The sequence below is a fragment of the Rhinolophus hipposideros genome (assembly GCF_964194185.1).
Source record: "Rhinolophus hipposideros genome assembly, chromosome: 21".
NCBI lineage: Eukaryota > Metazoa > Chordata > Mammalia > Chiroptera > Rhinolophidae > Rhinolophus > Rhinolophus hipposideros.
The window spans coordinates 3,076,391-3,097,240 of record NC_138067.1 but is presented as its reverse complement, the minus strand read 5'-3'; the positions used below and the strand labels follow the sequence as shown (position 1 = coordinate 3,097,240).

General features: G+C 36.2%; 1 protein-coding gene across 1 annotated transcript in view; it reads left to right on the top strand.

Moving 5' to 3' along the window:
- Nucleotides 1-20,850, top strand: part of ITFG1 (integrin alpha FG-GAP repeat containing 1) — a 129,946-nt gene that overhangs the window by 106,601 nt on the left and 2,495 nt on the right. The window contains exons 15-17 of the mRNA XM_081030703.1: nt 15,658-15,782; nt 16,411-16,493; nt 19,459-19,576. Of these exons, the coding sequence (XP_080886829.1) occupies nt 15,658-15,782; nt 16,411-16,493; nt 19,459-19,576 (326 nt within the window). The remainder of the gene's footprint in view (nt 1-15,657; nt 15,783-16,410; nt 16,494-19,458; nt 19,577-20,850) is intronic.

Genomic DNA, 20,850 nt, shown 5'->3' with positions numbered 1-20,850 from the left:
AAAAAAATTAAAAAAAAAAAATATTAACCAAATGGACCTAAATTCCAATCTGTGTTCCTTTATGGGAAAATGGTCCTTTAAAAAAAAAAAAAATGTGGAAGGAATTGTTATGCCCTCCCAAAATATCCATGACGTTTTTGTCTCTGAAAGAATGAATTCTTGCAAGAGGAATCATTTCTTTACCTTAATCTCACATCAACTAAAGATATAAGAAAACAGCCTAGTCGGCAGATGTCAGGGTGGAGTGGGGGCTTAGCTGGTGATGGTGATTTTTTTTCTCACTAAAATGAAAGCGAGAAAGAGAAGGAAGAGGGGAAGATATGGAATAGCTCTAAGCAGTGACTGATATATCCGCTTGATATAATTAACAAAAATTGAATGATTGAGTGAATGAATTGCAAGTTATACAGAGAAAGTGAGAAACAATAGGAAAGTCTGCAAATCATTCAGCTGTTCAGCAATTGGAAACCCCATCTGTGCAGATGCAAATGAGTCAAAGTCATATTCTTGAAAATCAAAAGAAAATTAGAAATTGTAATGCCACCAAAAATAAAAGATTTGCTTCGTGAAATTCTATTTACAAAGTGATTTCTAGTATAATATAGGGTCTAGTCAACATAGATCCTAATTCTGAAGGAAAAACTGCTACATAAAAGCTTTGGGAACAAAAAGTGGGAGAAAGAATACAATTTGTCTGTTCTATGGTCTTTGCTAACAAATGTTTTGTCATCCCACAAGTTGTTATAAATAATCCAGCAAGCCCTGTCTACTGTACAAGTATATTTGGTACAAAGGAATTTGATTAAAATCTCGTTCCTCACTCAGTAATACCACTAAGGTATTCCTTCTCAACCCTTAGTCCTACTGAAGGACTTAACTGTGTTCAGTATCCATGTTTTCCTCTAACTTCAGTTGTCTATCACACAAACCATAGAAAACTTCTGTGTGCTACAGTGAAGGTGGAAATTCACAAATATATTATGCATGCAATGCCTGTAACATAGGAAATACTCAGCACACGCTGAACATGTGCAAGAATGAAGTAAAATTCCTAAGATGATTTTGTCATGCATATGTAAATAAAATGTTGCCAGTACAAGGAACTATTTACTGTAAGTTGAGTCTAAAATTGAAATAGAATAGTATTTGAAAAAAACAAAAAGATTCTGCATCTCCTTAATTAATTTTTCACCACTCCCTATTAAATTCATTTTCATACAGTATCAGGTGAAGTCAAATAAGTAAATTTAAAGAAGAAAGTTACCGCTTTAATTACAAATTATACTTTTAGCAACTAACTCAGGTATTTATTTTTTGAGGCTAGTTCTACCCTGAAATAAATTCTAAACTTTTATTCTCTCATTTATGTTTTCCATTATTAAATGGACTTTCTAGACCAGGAAAACAAGAAAATTAGAGTCCACAAAAAACAAATATATGGTACAGACCCATAATTAGATTGTGCCTATTTAACATAATGCCCCTTAGCTCCCCACACAACTCCCACAAAGACCTAAATTATGGAAGGATGAGAAAATACTGATCGATGATAAAAATTTGTCTACATGGAAAACACCTAGGAAAAGACATGTACTGTTTTATTGTTAAGCATGTTTCAGGCATAAAAGTAATTTTTACTCTATTCACATTGAGTTTTTTCATTAGCCATTTTTTTAAGGTGAAATAAAATGTCTTTGTAAGGCAGATCACTAATAAATAAATTGAAAGTCTGTTTCTGTTGGTTTTTAGTATAACAATTGCAACATTGATGTTGCCATTTACATAATAGACCAGAACTGTATCATAAAATCCATCAATCTTATCTACAGTGGAAAAAGTACAAAATCCTTAAAATCCAACAGTGCCCAGTAAGGAAATGTCACTGTTACCAAGTTGTAAACATTAAAGGACCACTTTGAGAACCTTGAAATAATTTCAGTAAGTTCTATGCATATTTTTATTAAGTACATTGAGGAAAAACTCTAGAATCCTGGATAGATGTTTCCATTGGTCTCATTTAGTTGCTGTAGTATTTTTGCATAACTTGGCAAATGGCCTGGAATTTAATATAGTCATTGTTCTTTACACAAAACATTTGTTATTTTTAAAGTTAACTTAGTGAACAGTTTATTAAGCATTATAATACATTTAACCTAATTAATTATATATATTCACAAAAAGTAGTAATTGAGACTATGAATCCTACTTAATTTATTTCGAGATCTTATATTTTTAAAAATCAATAAGCAGTCTAAAATAAGCCCAGTTGCCCATTTCTTACCAAAATTCTCAACAAAATACTAGTAAACCGAATTCAACAGCACATTAAAAGGATCATAGACCACAAATGGTATTTATACCAGGGATGCAAGGATGGTTCAACATCCATAGAACAATTGATGTAATTCGTCACATCAACAAAACCAGGGATAAAAACCATATGGTCATCTCAGTAGAGGGAGAAAAAGCATTTGATGAAATCCAACATCCATTTATGATTTAAAAAAAAAAAACTCTCAACAAAGTGGGTATAGGAAGAACTGACCTCAGCTTGATAAAGGCCATATATGACAAGCCCTCAGCTAACATCATACTCAATGGAGAAAAACTGAAAGCTTTTCCTCTAATATCAAGAAGAAGGGTGTCAGGTGGCTAGCTAGCTCAGTTGGTTAGAGCGTGGCCATGACTGAGAACCCATGAGCTGGAAGATGTCAATAGGAACTTCCCAGAATAAAAAACAAAGAGAACAAGGAATAAAAAATACAGTTACCTTAACGAACACTGAGGTGTACACTGCTACCTTAATTTCCCCCTGAGACTGCCACATGGACTGCGTAACCAAGAGGGCATCAGCCAACGTGACACAGGTGGAGCCTTGGTAAGCTCTTACACTTTGAGACTTGCCCTGAAGTTCCGTGGGAAGGAGTCCAGTCTAGTCTCCTTGCAAATGAAAGACTGTGTGAGAACAGGGCCTACTCAGCGGTCCCAGCTGACGTTCAGATGCAGCAGCCACACCAGCGAGCCCAGTCAACACCAGTAGAAAGTGCCCAGCCAGGCAAAGGATCGGGAGAACTGAAATGGGTGTAGTTGTATTGTAAGCCATTAAACTTTGGGTTCGTTTGTTATACAACAAGCATAATTGCTAAAAAGGAATGTATTGTGCTTTGCTTAAGAGCCAAATATGAAATAATTTACAAAGGTGAACCTGTCAACGTTAATAAAACAGTGTGTTTGGGAAATGCAGACTTCAGTAGACAGGAAAGAGAAAGAAATGCTGAGAAGCCAAGGAGAGAAGGTGAGCGTTTAAGCGAATATACATGTTGGCAGTCACAGCTTCAGCCACGTCCCTAGAAGAAGGTGCATGTGAAAGAAATGACTGGTGATGTGAAAAGAATGAGGTGTTTTTGCGTTGTATGTCTGTTGATAGCCAAGTCGTTGCCTCTAGTCCTTTTCAAGTTGGCTACCATGGGACATCTACCTCGTGTAATGAACATTTATTTTAGCATCACACGCTTTAGTAAAAATAACCTGTTATACAATTTGGGACTAGAAAAACCTCCTCCCACCTTTGGTCCATGAAGTAGCTGTACATCTTTTATCGGGGCTTCAGAGCTAAGCAGTTTCACTCCCTAGTGCTTTTAGTTTCTACTGAAAAACACCGCTTACAGCAAAATGCCAGGGCCCATTGCTTTGTCGCTCAGAGAGGCACAGCTCTCAGGCGTGGAAAGTAAAAAGCCCTAAAGCATAAGCCAGGCAGCAGCCCCACTTAGCTCATTTGTACCACATTCTCCGCCTAGAAACCAGAGTATTTTGTTAATCCAGACAATGAGGGCTGAAACAGAATTGCACGTAACCTCAGAAAAGTTTACCTCCCTAAGGAACTGGGTGAAGGACACCGACCATTCCCTTGACCCCACAGGCAGTCTGGCTGCGTGGAGAGTTGGGATTTCTTTTATGGTTTTCCTTTGCATCATTTTTTACAGGCATTGGCAGTGGCTCTTATCTATATTTATGTGCATTAAGCGATAGAAAAGCAGTTATCAAACTACTCAGTTCCTCAAAAGGTTAAGCATAGAGTTATATTATGAACCATTAATTCCATTACTATGGAATTGTATGTTCCCAAGAGAACCAAAAATATATCACACAAAAACTTGTACGTGAATGTTCATGGTAGCATTACTCATAATAGCTACAAAGTATAAACAAACCAAATGTCCATCAATTAATAAATGATAAACAAAATGTGACGTATCAATACAGTAGAATACTATCCAGTCATAAAAACATGAAACATGGTATAACATGAATGAACCTTGTACAACGTTCTAAGTGAAAGAAGCCAGACACAAAAGGCCGCATATTATACGATTCTATTTCTATAAAATGTCTAGAATAGGCAAATTCATAGAGATAGAAAGGACCTGGAATTGGAGTGGGGGGTTACCAGGAACTGTGGGGGGAGGAGAAATGGGAAGTAACTAAATGGGTAGGGACAGATAAAGCTTGAACCAGGGTCGCAAGCTCCAGATTTGTTCCAAAAGAGAAATTAGAAAACCTTCCATGAAAAATTAGTGTTATAATTCAACCTAAGGAAAAAAGAATATACAAAGAATGATTATATAATAATCAAAATAACAACTAACATTTGTACAGTGCTTTGCAGTTCCAAAGCACTTTTATATGCATTAAAAGTATATATACACTTTTATATACAAAAAAAAAAATGTGAAGTATTGTAATTGCCTCACCAAATCCATGCAGTGGGTGGTACTGTAAGTCTAATTTTATAGATGAGGAAACATTTGAGTTCTATTTTTCTGTTGTATCTTTAAGCGTCTCCAGGTAAAGGTTTGTCTCTTTTTCATCTCTGTGTAAAAGGCATACAGTGTGCACTCGGTAAATGTTTAGGTGGATGACTATACAAATAAATTAAGACTTAGGAAGGGCAAAGGCCTTTTTAAAGATCAAACCAAGCAGTGTTAGAAGACTGTGTTTGGCATTCAAATCCTTTGTGCTTTTCATGATACCACATCACAAATATATCCTGTCTTTGAGCTGGTACCATGTTGTTATTCCACGGATGTTTCCCAGAGTAATCACTGATATAAGGCCTTAAGGAAAACTAACGTTAAATAGTTACACAAATTATGTATTTTGTTAACGTTTTATTTACTACAAACCTTCCGGTTAGCACAACAGACGTTTACTGAGGATGTTATGTGCTGGCCACAGTGCTGTGTCCCAGGAACGGAACATAACGACGAGTAAGTCACTGTCCTGCAAGCACAGTGACTCTTGTGCGCCTCTTGTCCTGGAGCTGGTTTCAGCCTCCTTGGAGGTTCTCCCACTTATTGCCTCACTTCACCCTTGTCAGTTATCCAGACGCTCAGCTCAGACACAATTCCAAGTATTCCAAAGGAATACCAGTCAAATGTCCGTGGAGTCCTTTACTCTCCATTAGAAGCCACCTGTCCACTACCAGGAAAAGAGGCCAACCATTGTTTTAAGACGTTTTCCATAAACAGCTGCAATCCGAACCCCTGAAATCCAAGGATTGAGCCTTTGAGCATGTAGCCTCTCCCAGTCCCCACGCTGTTCTCTTAGGATGGTACAGGGTCTATCTTCTGGGTCCGCACTAGCACCTAGAAACATCGCATACCTTTGAAAAATATTAACCACTTTCTCTGCATGGATGCGCCTTTCTGTGATGACAGCCTATTTCCTGTTCCTAAGCTGATTCCTAAATAGGACTACTGAAATCCAGGAATATTCATATAGTGACGTTACATTAACACGTGTCCTGGGTTTGTAATTGGGTCACAGGTTGATTACAATGTTCCTCCAGTCAACAGAGTCCAATATATAGCAGGTGCTTAATGTCTATAGAATAAAACTAATTAATCACAGACTTAGGAAGTGATTAGTCGGAATCCACTTACGCTGGAAACTAGATTTTCCCGAAGTCCAAGCAAAGTTACATGCCTTCTCATATAAGCCAGGAAATTTTACCATTGCACAGAGGACAACTGCTTCATTTCTCTTTTCCATGTGGGTAGCCATCCATTTAATTATAAAATCAATGAATTTTAAACAGAAAAATAAGAGGCTAGGATTTGGTATTTTAAATGTTAAGACTCTAGCCTGAAAAGTATCCAGATTTTAAAATTAAATACCAATATTTTTATTATTCTCAAAATTTCTTTTGGCCTCTCCTCACCTTCCAAACCTGCTGTGTCCTCTTTTCCCCCCCACTTCTGCATTCTGTTATCAGATTACAATATGCTACTGAGTACAGGTAAGTGTCGCGTGCTGACAACAAGCAGCCTTTTTGCAATTGCTGTGTTCTGTGTGGAGGAGTGAGCTCACTCTCCATATCACTGGCTAAATCAGCAATGAATTTCATTAAATGTTAAACATCACTGTTTTAGTACATTTCATAACTTGTTTTCTTTGGTTACTATTCTTAGTTGATAATTTATTGTTCAAAAAGTGGTCACTGGTATATTACCAGAAATAATCCTACTATAATAGCTAAGATATTCTATATTATCCAAAATATTCAGAGTCAAATCAAATATTTTCATAAGAAGCCACTCAAGTCACCTTAGATTTCTAAAATTGATTTGCACAGAATTAGACTACATATATGTAGCATTTTACATATAGATTTTTTTCTGTAAAGTTTGCGTGTAAGTTCCTTGAAACTTTGAACACTTTTTTTATTATTTAAAAATATCAGGGAATGGATTATGAGAGTAGACTATAGACACCAATTTAATTGGTAGACTTTTTCTGGCTAGGATATCTGATTTGATAAATATTAACAATGAGCCTTATCGTATTAGATACCACAAATTACTACCCCAGGTTTGCATTTGGGCACAAGGGAACATGATCATTGTTACAGGTAGGAAGATTTTAATAACCCTATCAGAAATTCGCTGTTAGCAATTAAAATAGACTAGCAGCAATGGAAAGCAAGCGATAATGTGTTTAAAAATTTTTAATTTTATCATTTATCAAAACTTTTTTAATCCACCGATATTAATAGAATGCTAATCATTCTTGATAACTTCGTTATAAGAAAAAAGATCCATCAGTGCCTGGAACAGTCTCTTTCTTTATTGCCCTGCCAGGAAGAGAGATTGCATATCAGTCACCGAGTGAACAAAGGACACACTGATTTAGGGAACACCTCTCACTTCCAGTGGAAAGACTCAAAGCAAACATGACACTATATCAAAAGCATGATTCTCATAGGCAGCTAGAAAATTGGAGACAGGCCATAAAAGAGTACATTCTAATTAGTACGAGGAAACACTACTGGCCAAATCATTTTTATATCAGAGTCCCTATGTAATGAAATAGAATTAATATTAAATCTACTTACGAAGACATTTTTCTTTCAAAGTCTGGGCTTCATTTTTCTTAACCTCTACCATTCATGTTGTTATCCAGCTTGCCATTCTCAAAATTAAAATTCTCTTCACAGAGAAACAAATATTGTCCCCTACCTGATATTCTCGTAGTGTTTCTTATAGGAAAATACAGTGTAGCACACACACATAACACAGAACAAAAACACGACAATGTTTCTTTAGCATCCCCTTACAAGCAGTGAGAATTACCCTAAAATTTTCACTCTGCCAGCTATAATCCTATAAACTATCTGGAATGAGCCAGAGGACCTGAATTTATTCTAGTGTAGCTCAAGGGCTAGTCCACATCCAGAGCAGTTTTTTATCATATCCTGCTGGATATCATTGGATCAAAGATCAGCAACATAAACCAGCCTCATCTTCCAGAAGAATTGCTTAAATAGCCCAGGCTTTACAGAAGGCATGAGAACATCAGAGATCAGCTCAATGGGCCCAAATATCACAACCGTAAAACACAGCGCTCCAGCCTGGCTTTAAAAAACTCAGCCAGTGGCCACGTTAACCAGAATGAGTGCATGTAAAATGGTACAGGTCCCCAGATCATTTCCTAGGACCCCACAAATAGAGAGATCCAAACAGTAGAAGAAATGAACAACTGGCATTGGAGAGGGTCATCCAGTGTCATCAGAAGTCCTTTTTATAGAGCACTATGACAAATATCACACTTTTTTCACCTGACAAAAGGGTCACAGGTGACAATGAGGGTGTGGCATTTGGAATTCGGTGGCCAAAACTAGTATAAAAGCCCAGCTCCCCCATTTAGTAGCTGTGTTTTGGGTCAAGTTGCTTAACCTCTCGATTTCCTCATGCTAAGGCAGAGATAGCAAGAGAACCTCCCCCCACGCACAGTGACAGCTAACTGACAGAGCAACAAGCAGCACTTGCCACAGGTTTCGGCACACCAGAAGTATCCAGTACCTGTCAGCTTTCCCTGCTGGCAGAAGTATTTTGTTTAACTTTGTACTTTGTCCTCTTCATGCTCTTCATCTCCATTTTAATTGGTGTCAATTAGTAGTATTTCAGAGCTATGATTTGAGAATAGCAAGTACTTCTCAGAACAGTGTTCTCTCCCAAGAAGAGGCGTGTTTTTCTCTAAAGTTACATAAAACATTGCTTGTTTGAGTGTGTCCTTTTATCTCATTTTTATAGAGATGCTGTTTTTTTCTTCAAGCCAGCGCAGTGCCAGACGAGTAGCAGGCAGCCCCGTTAGATGAAAACTCCTGTGGCTTAAAGCCTTGCAGGGAGAGAGAATGCAATGTGTTCTTTTTCACTCAGAGTAACACACACACAAACATGTTCACACACCAAGAAAGATAAAACATCAGTGACTTTTAGCTCGTGAATTTTCATTTTTCCTCTTCCTGCCTCTTATATCAGCCTATATACATCATTTAAGTCTGTGTTTGACAAACAGACATTAGAGCTACAGTTACGATCGCGCTCATATCTAATGCTCTTCGACGAGGAAGTCGGCTTCAGTCCTTACCTGAAAACTGCATGGCAGTTTGTACAGTGGTGTTAACCAGTCACGATTCATGTCAGTGTAATATTCTCCGGAAGAATAAGACAGGATCAACTTTAAAAACTGTTGTTATCTTTTTTTTACATAAATAATGTGAACTTGAATGATTTTTGGAAAGTCACACGATGATGCAGTCACAAACAAAACATACAGGCATTGGATTCTGGTGGTTGGGGTGTCTGAGAGCACAAATGCCTTTTATGGATTTATTATAAACTCTTATCTATAACTGATGTTTTACCTTTAGGTAGATTATATTTCTGTATTGGTATCTATGTGGTATCAATTGATATGTATTTTTAATTGGAATATGTTACAAATCTCAGGCCTGACACATTCGGAAGCTAAAATTTCTTTCATTTATTCATTCATTCATTGAACAAATATGTACTGAGTGGCTAATATATGCCAGGTCTGTTCTAGGCTCTTATAATACAGAAGTGAATAAAACAGACCAAAATCTAGCCCTCACAGAGGTTACATTCTAGTAGGGAAAAGAGACAATAAACATGATAAGTAAATTATTTAATGCCATGAAGTTGTTAGGAAGTGATAAGTATTGGGGAGCAGAAAAAGCAGGGTAGGAAGGATAGAGGAGTAATCAATTTTATGTACGGTGGTCAGAGTGAGGCTCTCTGAGAAAGTGTCATTTGAACAAAGATCTGAAGGAGGTAAGGAAGTTGAACATACAGTTGTCTTTTGAAGAACATTCCAGGCAAAGGAGAAAACCAAAGCAAAGGCCCCAAGTTATAAACATTCCTGGAATTTCCAAGGAACAGCGAAGGACTAGAATGAATGAGGGAGGGTTAAGGAGTAGATGAAATCTGAGTGTAAAACAGGGCAGGACAAATTTTTATTTTGAGTAAAGCAGTGGACATTAGGAAGAACAACAGTTAACGCAAGAAAACCAATTTAAAAACTATTTAAATAATTCCGGCTAGTGATCATGGGGGCTTGAACCAAGGTGATAGCCGTAGATGAAAATAAGTGTTTGGATTGTAGATATTTTTGGACAGTGGATATGTATTTAATTTCTTGGCAGACTGGATATAGGATATGAGAAAAAGTATTGTAACTATAGGGTTACTGGTCTAAGCAAATAGAAAGATGGAGTTGCCGTAACTGAAATAGAGCAGGTATAGGAAGGAAAATCAGGAGTTCTGTTTTGAATATATTTGCTGTGTAATGTTTTTTAGATGTGGAAATAGAGATGCTGAACATGCAGTTAGATATAAGAGCCTGGAGTTGAGGGATTGAGTTTTAGGCTGGAGTTATAAATTTGGGCGTGTCGGGGACGACTGACCTAAGTTAACATGGTCATACGTAACTCTTAGTTTCTTTCAGAGATGATTGTAGTCAACAAGGAATCTGTAGTCACCAAGGATTAGTAGCTACTTTCCTTACTACTAGTAAACATGGGGGGAAAACATCTCAAACCAAATAAAAACATTAAATATACATTCATTAACAAGCAGACACAAAACTGTTGATATAATCTGTTTTACACTTCTTTGCATGAATGGTTCACTGAAGGCAGATGAGACTATATATTGGTGAAATTAGAAAACACTTTGAGACAAATGAAAACCAACACAACGTACCAAAACTTAAGGATGCAGCAAAAGCAGTACTCAGAGAGAATTTTATGGCTGTAAACACCTACATTAAAAAAATAAGAAAGATCTGAAGTCAGCAACCTAACTTTAGATCTTTAAGAACTTGAAAAAGAGGGGCAGACGGATGGCTCAGTTGGTTAGAGTGTAGGCTCTCTGTTCTCAACCACAAGGTTGCCGGTTCGACTCCTCGACTCCCGCAAGGGATGGTGGGCTGCACCCCCTGCAACTAACAATGGCAACTGGACCTGGAGCTGAGCTGCACCTCCACAACTAAGATTGAAACGACAACTTGACTTGGAAAAGTCCTGGAAGTACACACTGTTCCCCAATAAAGTCCTGTTCCCCTTCCCCAATAAAATCTTTAAAAGAAAAAAAAAGAACTTTGAAAAAGAGCAAACTAAACCCAAAGCCAGCAGAAAAAGTGAAGTTATAAAGATTTAAGCAGAGATAAATGACATAGAGAAGAGAAAAACAATAGAGAGAATCACAGAAATCAAAAGTTGGTTTGTTGAAAAGATCAACATAATTGATGCTCCTTTCGCTAGACTGAATAAGAAAAAACCGAGAGAAGGACAAATAACAAAAATCAGAAATGAACATGAGGACAGTACTACCAACCTTACCAAAACTGAAAGAATTGTATCTAGATTAAATGGACAAATTCCTAAAAACATACACAATACCAAAATTGACTCAAAAAGAAATAGAAAATCTCAACAGACCTATTACAAGAGATTGAGTCAGTAGTCAAAACCTTCCAATGAAGAAAAATCAAGGACCAGATGGTTTCACTGGTAAACTCTACAAACGATTTAAAGAAGAGTTAGTATTAATCCCACTCAAACTCTTCCAAGAAATAGAAAACACTTCCTGACCCATTCTGTGAGGCCAGCATTACCCTGATGCCATGTCCAAACAAAGATGCCATTAGGGGGGAAAAAACCCAAAAAACTACAGACCAGTATCTCTTATAAATATTGATGTAAAAATCCTTAACAAAATGCTAACAAGCCCAGTCTAACAGCACACATTCTTATACACTGACAAAGTGGGATTTGTCCAAGGAATGCAAAGGCTTTTCAACACAAGAAAATCAATCAATGTAATACACCACAATAATATGATAGAACAAAGGGAAAAAACATGATCATTTCAGTAGACATAGAAAAACCATTTTTGTGACAAAGTTCAACACGATTTGATAATTTTTTAAAAGCCCTCAGCAAACTAGGAATAAAAGAGAACTTTCTTAACATGATAAAGGACATTTATGAAAACCCACAGCTAACATCATCCTCAATGATGAAAGCCTGAAAGTATTCTCCCTAAGATCAAGAACAAGACAAAGATGTCCATTTTTACTGCTGCTATTCAACTTTGACTAGAATTTCTAGACATAGCAATTAGGCAAGAAAAAGTAAATAAAAGGCATCTAAATTGGACAGGAAGTACTAAAACTATTCATTATTTGCAGATGACATGATTCTATATATAGAAAAGAAAAGTGGGCAAAGTATTAGACATTTCACCAAAGAAGATATACAAATGGCCAAACAAGCACATAAAAACATATTCAGCATCATAAAGGAAGTGCAAGTCAAAACCACAGAATTACCACTTCACAACGACTGGGATGTCTTTAATGAAAATGACAGAAATAACAAGTGTCCCAGTGAGGCTGTGAAGAAATGAGAACCCTCATATACTGCTTGTGAGAATGTAAAATGGTGCAGCCACTGTGAAAAAGGCAATTCCTCAAAAAAGTTAAACATAAGACTACCATATAATCCAGCATTTTTACTTCTGGGCATATACCCAAAAGAATTGAAAGCAGGGTCTCAAAGTGATATTTGTACATTCATGTTCATAGCAATATTACTCATAATAGCCAAAAGGTAGAATAAACCGAAATGTCTATTAATGGGTGAATGGATAAGTAAATCAAAATATATATACATACAAGGAATATTATTCAGCCATAAAAAAGAACAAAATACTGATTGTTGCTACAAGTTACATGTTTTCAAGTAACCTTGAAATAGGCCAGATACAAATGGTCACATGTTATATGAATCCTTTTACCTAATACCTGTAGAATAGATAAGTTGATAGAGGCTGAAAGCAGATTAGAGGTTACCAGAGAGAAGGGAATAAGGGAGTGATTACTTAATGGATATGAGGTGTCTTTATGGGGTGATGAAATGTCTGGAAAATAGAGAATTTTACAAGTGGCAAAGCTATCCTTCAAAAATGAAGAATTTTAGACATTCCTAGGTGAACAAAAACAGAATTTCATTGTTAGCAGACCAGCCCTACAAGAAATACTAAAGAGAGCCCTTCAGGCTTAAATGAGAAGACAACAATCGGACAGTAACTCAAATCTATACAAATAAGTAAAAACCACCATATATAGTAAGACTGTATATAAATAGAAAACATGGTATATGTGTTTTTATTATGTAATGCCTCTTATTTCCTATCTGATTTAAAAGACAACTGTATAAAGTAATAATTACTAACTTATGTTGATGGACTGATAATGTGTAAAAATATAATTTGTATAATAGTGCAAAGGAATGGAAGGGAAGTTGGCCCTATTGGAACAAAGTTGTTATATGCACTAGGAATTCAGTTGGTTGTTTTTTTTTTTAGCTTAATATGCTAATTGTAATCCCCAGGGCAACGACTAAGAAAATAAGAAATATGATAAAATAGTACACTAGAAAACATTTAACAAATGAAAGCAGCAATGGAGGAATAGAAAAATTTTAAAGATGCAAGACATATAGAAAACCATAGCAAATTGCAGGCATAAATCCTACCATATTAATAATTACATTAAATGTAAATGGAATAAACACTCATAAGGCAGAGATTGGCAGAATGGACAATAAAATATGTCCCAACTAGGTGCTATCTGCCGGACACACACTTTAGATGCAAAGATACAAGTAAGTTGAAAGTAAAAGGATGGGGAAAATTATACCATGCAAAGAGTAACCAAAAAACTGGAGTGGGCATATTAATATCAGATAAAAGTAAACTTTAAGACAAAAATTGTTACTAGAGACAAAGAAGGACATTTTATAATGTTACTTAAAAGGTCAATCCATAAGGAAGATATAACAACTATAAACACATATGCATCTAACAATAGAAACCCCCAACTACTTAAAGAATTGAAGAGAGGAATTGATAATTCAACACTAAATAATCGGAGGCTTTAATACCCACTTTCAATAATGGGTGAAACAAGTAGGCGGAAAATCAATAAGAAAAGAAGAAACCGACACTATAAACCAATAGCCTGCGAGATATGTACAGAACACTCCACTGAACAAAAGTAGAGCACACATTCTTCTCAAGCACACATGGAACATTCTCTAGTATAGACCATCTGCTAGGTCATAAAACAAGCCTCAGTAAAGTTAAAAGAATTGAAATCATCCCAAGCATGTCCCCCAACTACAACTGGATATTAGAAATTCACAAATATGTGGAATTTAAACAACACACTCTTTAAAAAAACTGATGGGTCAAAGAAATCACAAAGGAAACAAAATAGTTTAAGTGAATGAAAACAAAACACAACATATCCAAATATGTAGGAGGAAGGTAAAGGAGTTCTTAGAAGGAATTTATTGCTATAAATGCTTATATTAAAGAACAGTCTGAAATCAATAACCTTTCACCTTAAGAAACTAGAAAAAGAAAAGCAAACTAAATTCAAAGTAAGCAGAAGGCAAGAAATGAGAGGAAATAAGTAGGGAATAGAAAAACAGCTCTTGGGTCCTCGCTTCCAAGATGACCAAGAAAAGAAGGAACAATGGTTGTGCCAAAAAACCCCGCAGCCATGTTCAGCCTACTTGCTGAACCAACTGCCTGATGCGTGCCCAAGGACAAGGCCATTGAGAAGTTCGTCATTCAAAACAGTAGAGGCTGCAGCCCTTAGGGACATTTCCAAAATGAGTGTCTCGCCCGCTTATGTCCTTCCCAAGCTCCATGAGTTGTACTATTCATGGTGAGGTCATCAGGAATCACTGTCATGACGCCCAGAGGACCAAACACCCCCATCCCGAACTTAGGCCTGTGGGTGCTGCCCCGTGACCTCTACAAAGCCCATGTAAGGAGCTAAGTACTTAAGGACTGAGGAAATACTCTCTGGGGAAAAAAATTAAATGGAAATTATACTTTAAAAAGAAAAAAGAGAAAACCAATTGTACCAAGATGGGTTTTGGAAAGATTAACACTTACAAACCTTTAGCTAGACCAAGAAAAAGAGAAGACTCAAATTGCTAAAATACAGAATGAAAGAGAACACCACGACCAACCTTACAGAAATAAAAAGGAAGCTACACAAATGGCCAGTCAGCACATGGAAAGAAACTCAACATCATTAGTCATGAGGTAAATGCACATAAAAGCCACAGTGAGATACCACTTCACAATCACTAGAACAGCCATGACCAAAAAGACAGACAATAAAGTGTTATCAAGACTTTGGAAAAATTGGGATCCTCATAAATTACTGGTGGGAATGTAGGGTGGGTGCTGCCATTTTGGGAAACATAAGCCAACACAAAAACTTGTGTGTCGATATTCTTTCACAGCAGTTTTATTCATAAAAAGACCATACATTACATGATTGCATGTGTACGAATCTCCAGAATAGGCAAGTCTACAGAGAAAGTCGATTTGTGATTACCTACAGCTGGAAGGGTAAGGGTTAGAAACAGGAGAAACTGCTAATGGGTATGGGGCTTCTTTTCTGGGCAGTAAAAACGTTCTATACCTTGTGGTTATGGTGCAGCAACGTTTTGAATAGACTCAGAATCACTTAACTGTACACTTTAAGTGGGTGATACTTATGCTTTGTGAATTATATCTCAATAAAGCTGTTTCCTTTCAAAAGTGTATCATTAGTATTAATGAACCAGACATTTCATTTCACATTTTTACCCTCAAAAAATAAGTTCTAGCATCTAAACTTTTGATTTTATCATTTTCATATTTAATAAGAGCTATGTTTCCAAAGTTGTCTTTTTTTTTTTTTTTTTTTTTTTTAACGTAACTGTAGCTGGACAGCTCAGCCAGTCGGCACATTTAGCACTCCAGCTGCCATACAATGTACTTGGATTGGGTCGAAGTGCAAATTTTCTGGATCATCTTTATGTTGGTATTCCGCGTCCATCTGGAGAGAAGGTGAGTAAAAATTTGTTTTGTTTACAATTAATCTGTATTTTAATATTGACTATTCAGACATTTGAGTTCAGTAATTTGAATTGGACTTCAAATAATTCAAATACTTTTTATCCCCTTTAAAGAATTAAAAAATTGATTTGTAGTGACTATCTAAGCTTGACCTACATAGAGCACCTCATAATTTGAAGATATATATAGTTTTCTGCCCGCCTCCCATAAACCTCATGACTCCTATCCCTCCTTCCTGCTTTTTTCTCCTTATTCTCACCATCTAACATACTATAGATTTTATTTTGCTTATTATAAGACTGAACCTCAACTTTCATTTTAGCTCCAAGCAGCATTTGTACATAGCACTTTGAACAGTGACTGCTATATAAAAGTATTTAGCAAATATTTGTTGAATTAATCCATGAGACAAATATAATTCTTCCCTGAAAAAATATCAAAAAATTTTGCCCACAGGGCACAGAAGCCCTGTTTGGTGCTTAACATATGTAAGTTCAGCTTAATCCATGCCCAGGATTTCAATTAATGAAATAGTAATTAAGCCTTTTCCTTATTAATTCAGAATAATTGTGTTTTTAAAGTATACTAGATGTTAAATGTTCTTAAATTCTTTTTCCAGTCTGTACGAAAACAAGAGTGGACTGCAATCATTCCAAACTCCCAGTTAATTGTCATTCCGTACCCCCACAATGTTCCTCGGAGGTAATGTTCTTGCTGGACTGACTTTGGTAAAAATACTGTCAACTCTGTATCACAGACGCGTCTTTTTAAGAGTCTCTCTATCCCCGCTGTGTGCCCTCAAGAGCCGTCACTTACCTTCCTTACAGCAAGCCTCTAGTGACTACGCATAGCTACACAAAAGTTCCCTGACATTTTCCATGAAGAACAAATGAAACCTTATTAGAAAAACAGCAGGTTAACTAATTAGGGATTTTTATATATTCTGCTTAAATTCACTGGTCTTCAGTTTACTGGCTATAAATTCTAAAATTTCAGATTGCTGAATTTTTTAATAAGCATTTATCTTTTTAATAAAAGCTTTGACAAGGGGTATATATCTCACAATGGTTAGGCACAAATTTTGGAGTCAAACAGACATGGGCTAGAAACTCAGATTCATTGTGGACTGAAGGAGACGGGGAGCTAGTCCTCGTCCCTCTGAGGTCAGTGTCAGCATCTGTAGAATGGGTGACAGACACCTACCTTCTAAGGATGAGGATGAATTATACTTAACCCAGTACCCTGCAGAAAGTAAGTTTTCAGTGAACGGTAGGTATTTTTATCCTTATTAGCACAATACAGAGGTTGCCAAAAAAAATGTATACACATTTTAAGAAAGGAAAACTGTATTAAAATTGTAATACTCAATACATACCAACAACAAAAGATGAATACAAGTCACATTTGACTTCTGCAATTACAAGAGGTGCTCTAAGTGGTTCCCATCAGCGTCCAGAGACTTCTGATTACGGCGAACTACTGCTTGAGCAACGTTAACCAACGTGTCCACTTGTATACACTTTTTTGGCACCCCCGGTATGTTCCTTTCATAATATAGCATTTAGCTCTAAATCCTTAATTTATCTTTGTTCATTTTTCTTTAAATTATTAGATTGATTCCATCTTTTTTAAAAAGTAGCAATGAAGGTATTCACTAACATTTAAATTTCACTGGGAAGAGTATAACATGTTCTTAAGGCTAGTGTGACATCAGTATGAAAAATAACCAAAGAGAAATGGTATGATGTCTCTATGAATACGTAACCAGGGCCCTGCTTCTTACAGTTCTTCTCAAAATACAGGCTGTACTGTTCTTTATTAGAGTTTTAGGTGGGGTCTGTTCGGTGGTTTGCTAGAATCAGTGGATGCCACCTCATGAGCCGACTGTATGCGTCTCTTTCCAACTCTATTCAGTGAGGTCACATTCAAATCAGCTCTGATGAGTGTATTTATACCGTGACAATTGACAAGTGCTAGTCTGAGTTCGCTTTTTCCCCCAGAGAACAGTTTATCAGCACGCCACTGGATGTCTTTTATGGTGGGCTTAATGGGCTTTGAAAGCAAACTACTTAAGCAAACAACTTTACTATATAGCGTTATGGGGCTATGAAATAAGATAACATCAGTAGAAGTAGTTATAGTCTGAGTTCACTTTTTTTTTAAATGAGTCAGTGTTGTGTGTTTGTTAGTTTCCTATATAGGAAATTTATAACAAAACTAGAAAATCTGCACCCTGAGTTGGAAACTGTACATTATGGTACTTCTGTACGGTGCGACACCATGACATAGAGCAGTCTCAAAGTGGTAAGCAGAGTGGTAAGCCAAAGACAGTATGTATGCACTTACAGTATGTACAGTCAACCATTTGTGGGTTTTAAAAGAAGATGTCTGTGCACACATGTTTATCTGTATACAGAATATCTCTGGAAGGATATGCAAGAAACTGGTAAGAATGACTGCTTCTGAGTAAGAAACTGAGGACTGGCCTTTTGTCCAATTTCTTTCTTACCAAAATTCCTATATTCGTGGGGATTTTTAACCCACTTAAAGTTGAACTACCCACACAAAAAAAATCTCACAATAGAACTCTTTTTTAAGTATGAGGTAAGGTACTGAGACTAGCTAACCTCAACTAGTATTTGTTTTCTTACTCTTGAATGTCTGGAAAATTCTGCAATAGCTTTTTTCCACATTCTCAATTTTTTTTCATGTTTCTTCTGCTCTTTCTGAAGAAATGTTCTTTTTCATTTTTTATGTACATAACAACCAAATTGATTTTAGTTTGAGGTGTATTTTGAGATTTATTGAGTAGAAACTAACTTATGGATCAATAAATTTTAATTATCCCAAAATAAGTCAATTGCTACTTGCCATTCATCAGAATGATCTTTTATTAAATTTTTAAAACAAAAATATATCCATTCTCTATTTTCAGGGAGAACAAAAAGTTGTTTGCAGAACCCCCAGCACTGTTGGTAATATACACCTGTGTTAGGCTTTTCAGGGTTTGCAAGTGGTACAGTATGTGGACTGTTTTAGAAGAGAGAGCTAGTTCTATTTATGCTAAAGTCTGTGTATTGTCATTAACGTTGATGGACTAAAAGTGACTTTGGCAGAAGTCTCAACATCACTGTAATAATGTAAATCCTCCAACAGGATACAGAAATGGTAGAGTTTTGCACAAGCCATCTATGTACACCCACTTGGCCATATAGTAGTTTTAGTTGGTCATATATGTAGATGAACAGGGGTCAAAAAAAGATGATGTAGAAATCTTACTGAAGTCATGTGGCTACACAGCTTCCAAGGTCAAAGTTTCAAATTAAGCAAGTCAATCAAGATATAAAAACAACATCTAAGATTGTCCAAAGTACCCTTGGTAATTTTACTTAAGAATAATCCTCACAGGATCAAAGGAAAACATCCAGCATCTCATCAAAAATTCTGTATCAGTTTGCTGAGTAAAATCTGAACTCTGCAGAATCATCAGTATTGTTAGCCGTGTATAGATGTAATGGCTTTTGTTTTATTTATGATAAATGGATAGATGGGTGAATGACTTCATGAATGAATCGATTCATTAATTAATAAGCTATTTTGCTTTTCGGTCTCAGTAGACTTTTTCAAGTTAAAACTGTAATTTTAATTATTCTGTTTTCATCTACAGCTGGAGTGCCAAACTCTATCTTACACCAAGTAACATTGTCCTGCTTACTGCCATAGCTCTCATCGGTGTCTGTGTTTTCATCTTGGCAATAATTGGCATTTTACATTGGCAGGAAAAGGTTTGTTCATTTAAGTGAAACATTAACTTTGGTTAATTTATGATAGTAATATATTGTTCTTGAAAAACACTGTATTTTAAACTCTTTTGACATGACTAAGATTTTCTGATTTTTCAAGTTCTGTTTACAATGTCATGTTATTGATAATTTCTTTTATCCCCTTAAGTTCTATGTCTCTTAGCAATTCCTACAAATCATAAGAGAAAACTATTCATTTTAAAACTTTCACGCTGTACAACAGTTATAAAGTGATCACCCCAAAATCACCAGGTATATAGAAAAACTTAATTAAAAACAATTTCATATGGCCTGAAAAATAATAATTTTTTTCAATGGCTCTGTTCATTATCTGACTGATAGAGGTGTGGACACTTTTCCAGGAATGACAGTCAGCTCTTCATAAAAAGGATTAGAGCACGGAAAGGTTAGAAGAGTTTCTCACGGTTCAGGTGGGAAATAAAAACGAAAGGGAACACATCGTTTCCATCTATCAACTATTCTTTGCACTAAACTAAGCTGATTTCTGTTCTTTGGTATGACACCCTAAATAATAATTAAAAACAAAATGCCACAAATGTAGATTTTTAATTGTTTATGAGAAGAAAAAAAGAAGCTATCACATAAATGTATTAGCAATTGAGATATAAACTGAAAAAACTAATTTCTATTTGTACATGAATATAAAGTACATAACTTTCAGATTCCAACAGTGTTCCCCAAAAAGGGCTCCTTTGTGTCACAGAAGTGTATTCTTCTTTTGCTCCTACTCTCTTTGTATTGTCATGCCCATCCAAATCATTTTTTAACTAAAATTACCATCGGTTTTATCTTAGCTATTTTAACTTATGAAAAAGAGAACATGTTAATTGTTCTGATAAATGTTCATAGGTTTCTGTCTCCAAAAATAGCACTCCTTTCATATCACAAATGATAAAGTTACATATTCAGTTCATTGTAAGACTGCAGCTGAAGTGGTAAGATGCAGGGTGACCCTACGTACTTCTGTCCAGATGTGTCGGGCCATAGTCTGAGATATTACACAGCTCTAGACCTGTAATGGGAAGTGAATTCATTTCATTTATTTCTGTGGAGATCTGACTACAGCAGAAACCTTGTGGACTTACACAGTAACGGTGCTGTAGCTAAAGATCCAAGTTTCATGTGCAAATGGGTGTCCTGCCCCTGTGGGACTGCGGGTCCTTTCCTGCCTCTTCGCCCACTTACCTTCCACCCACCCTGGCTGCTCCTTTCTGCCATTTCCTCACCACGGCTTC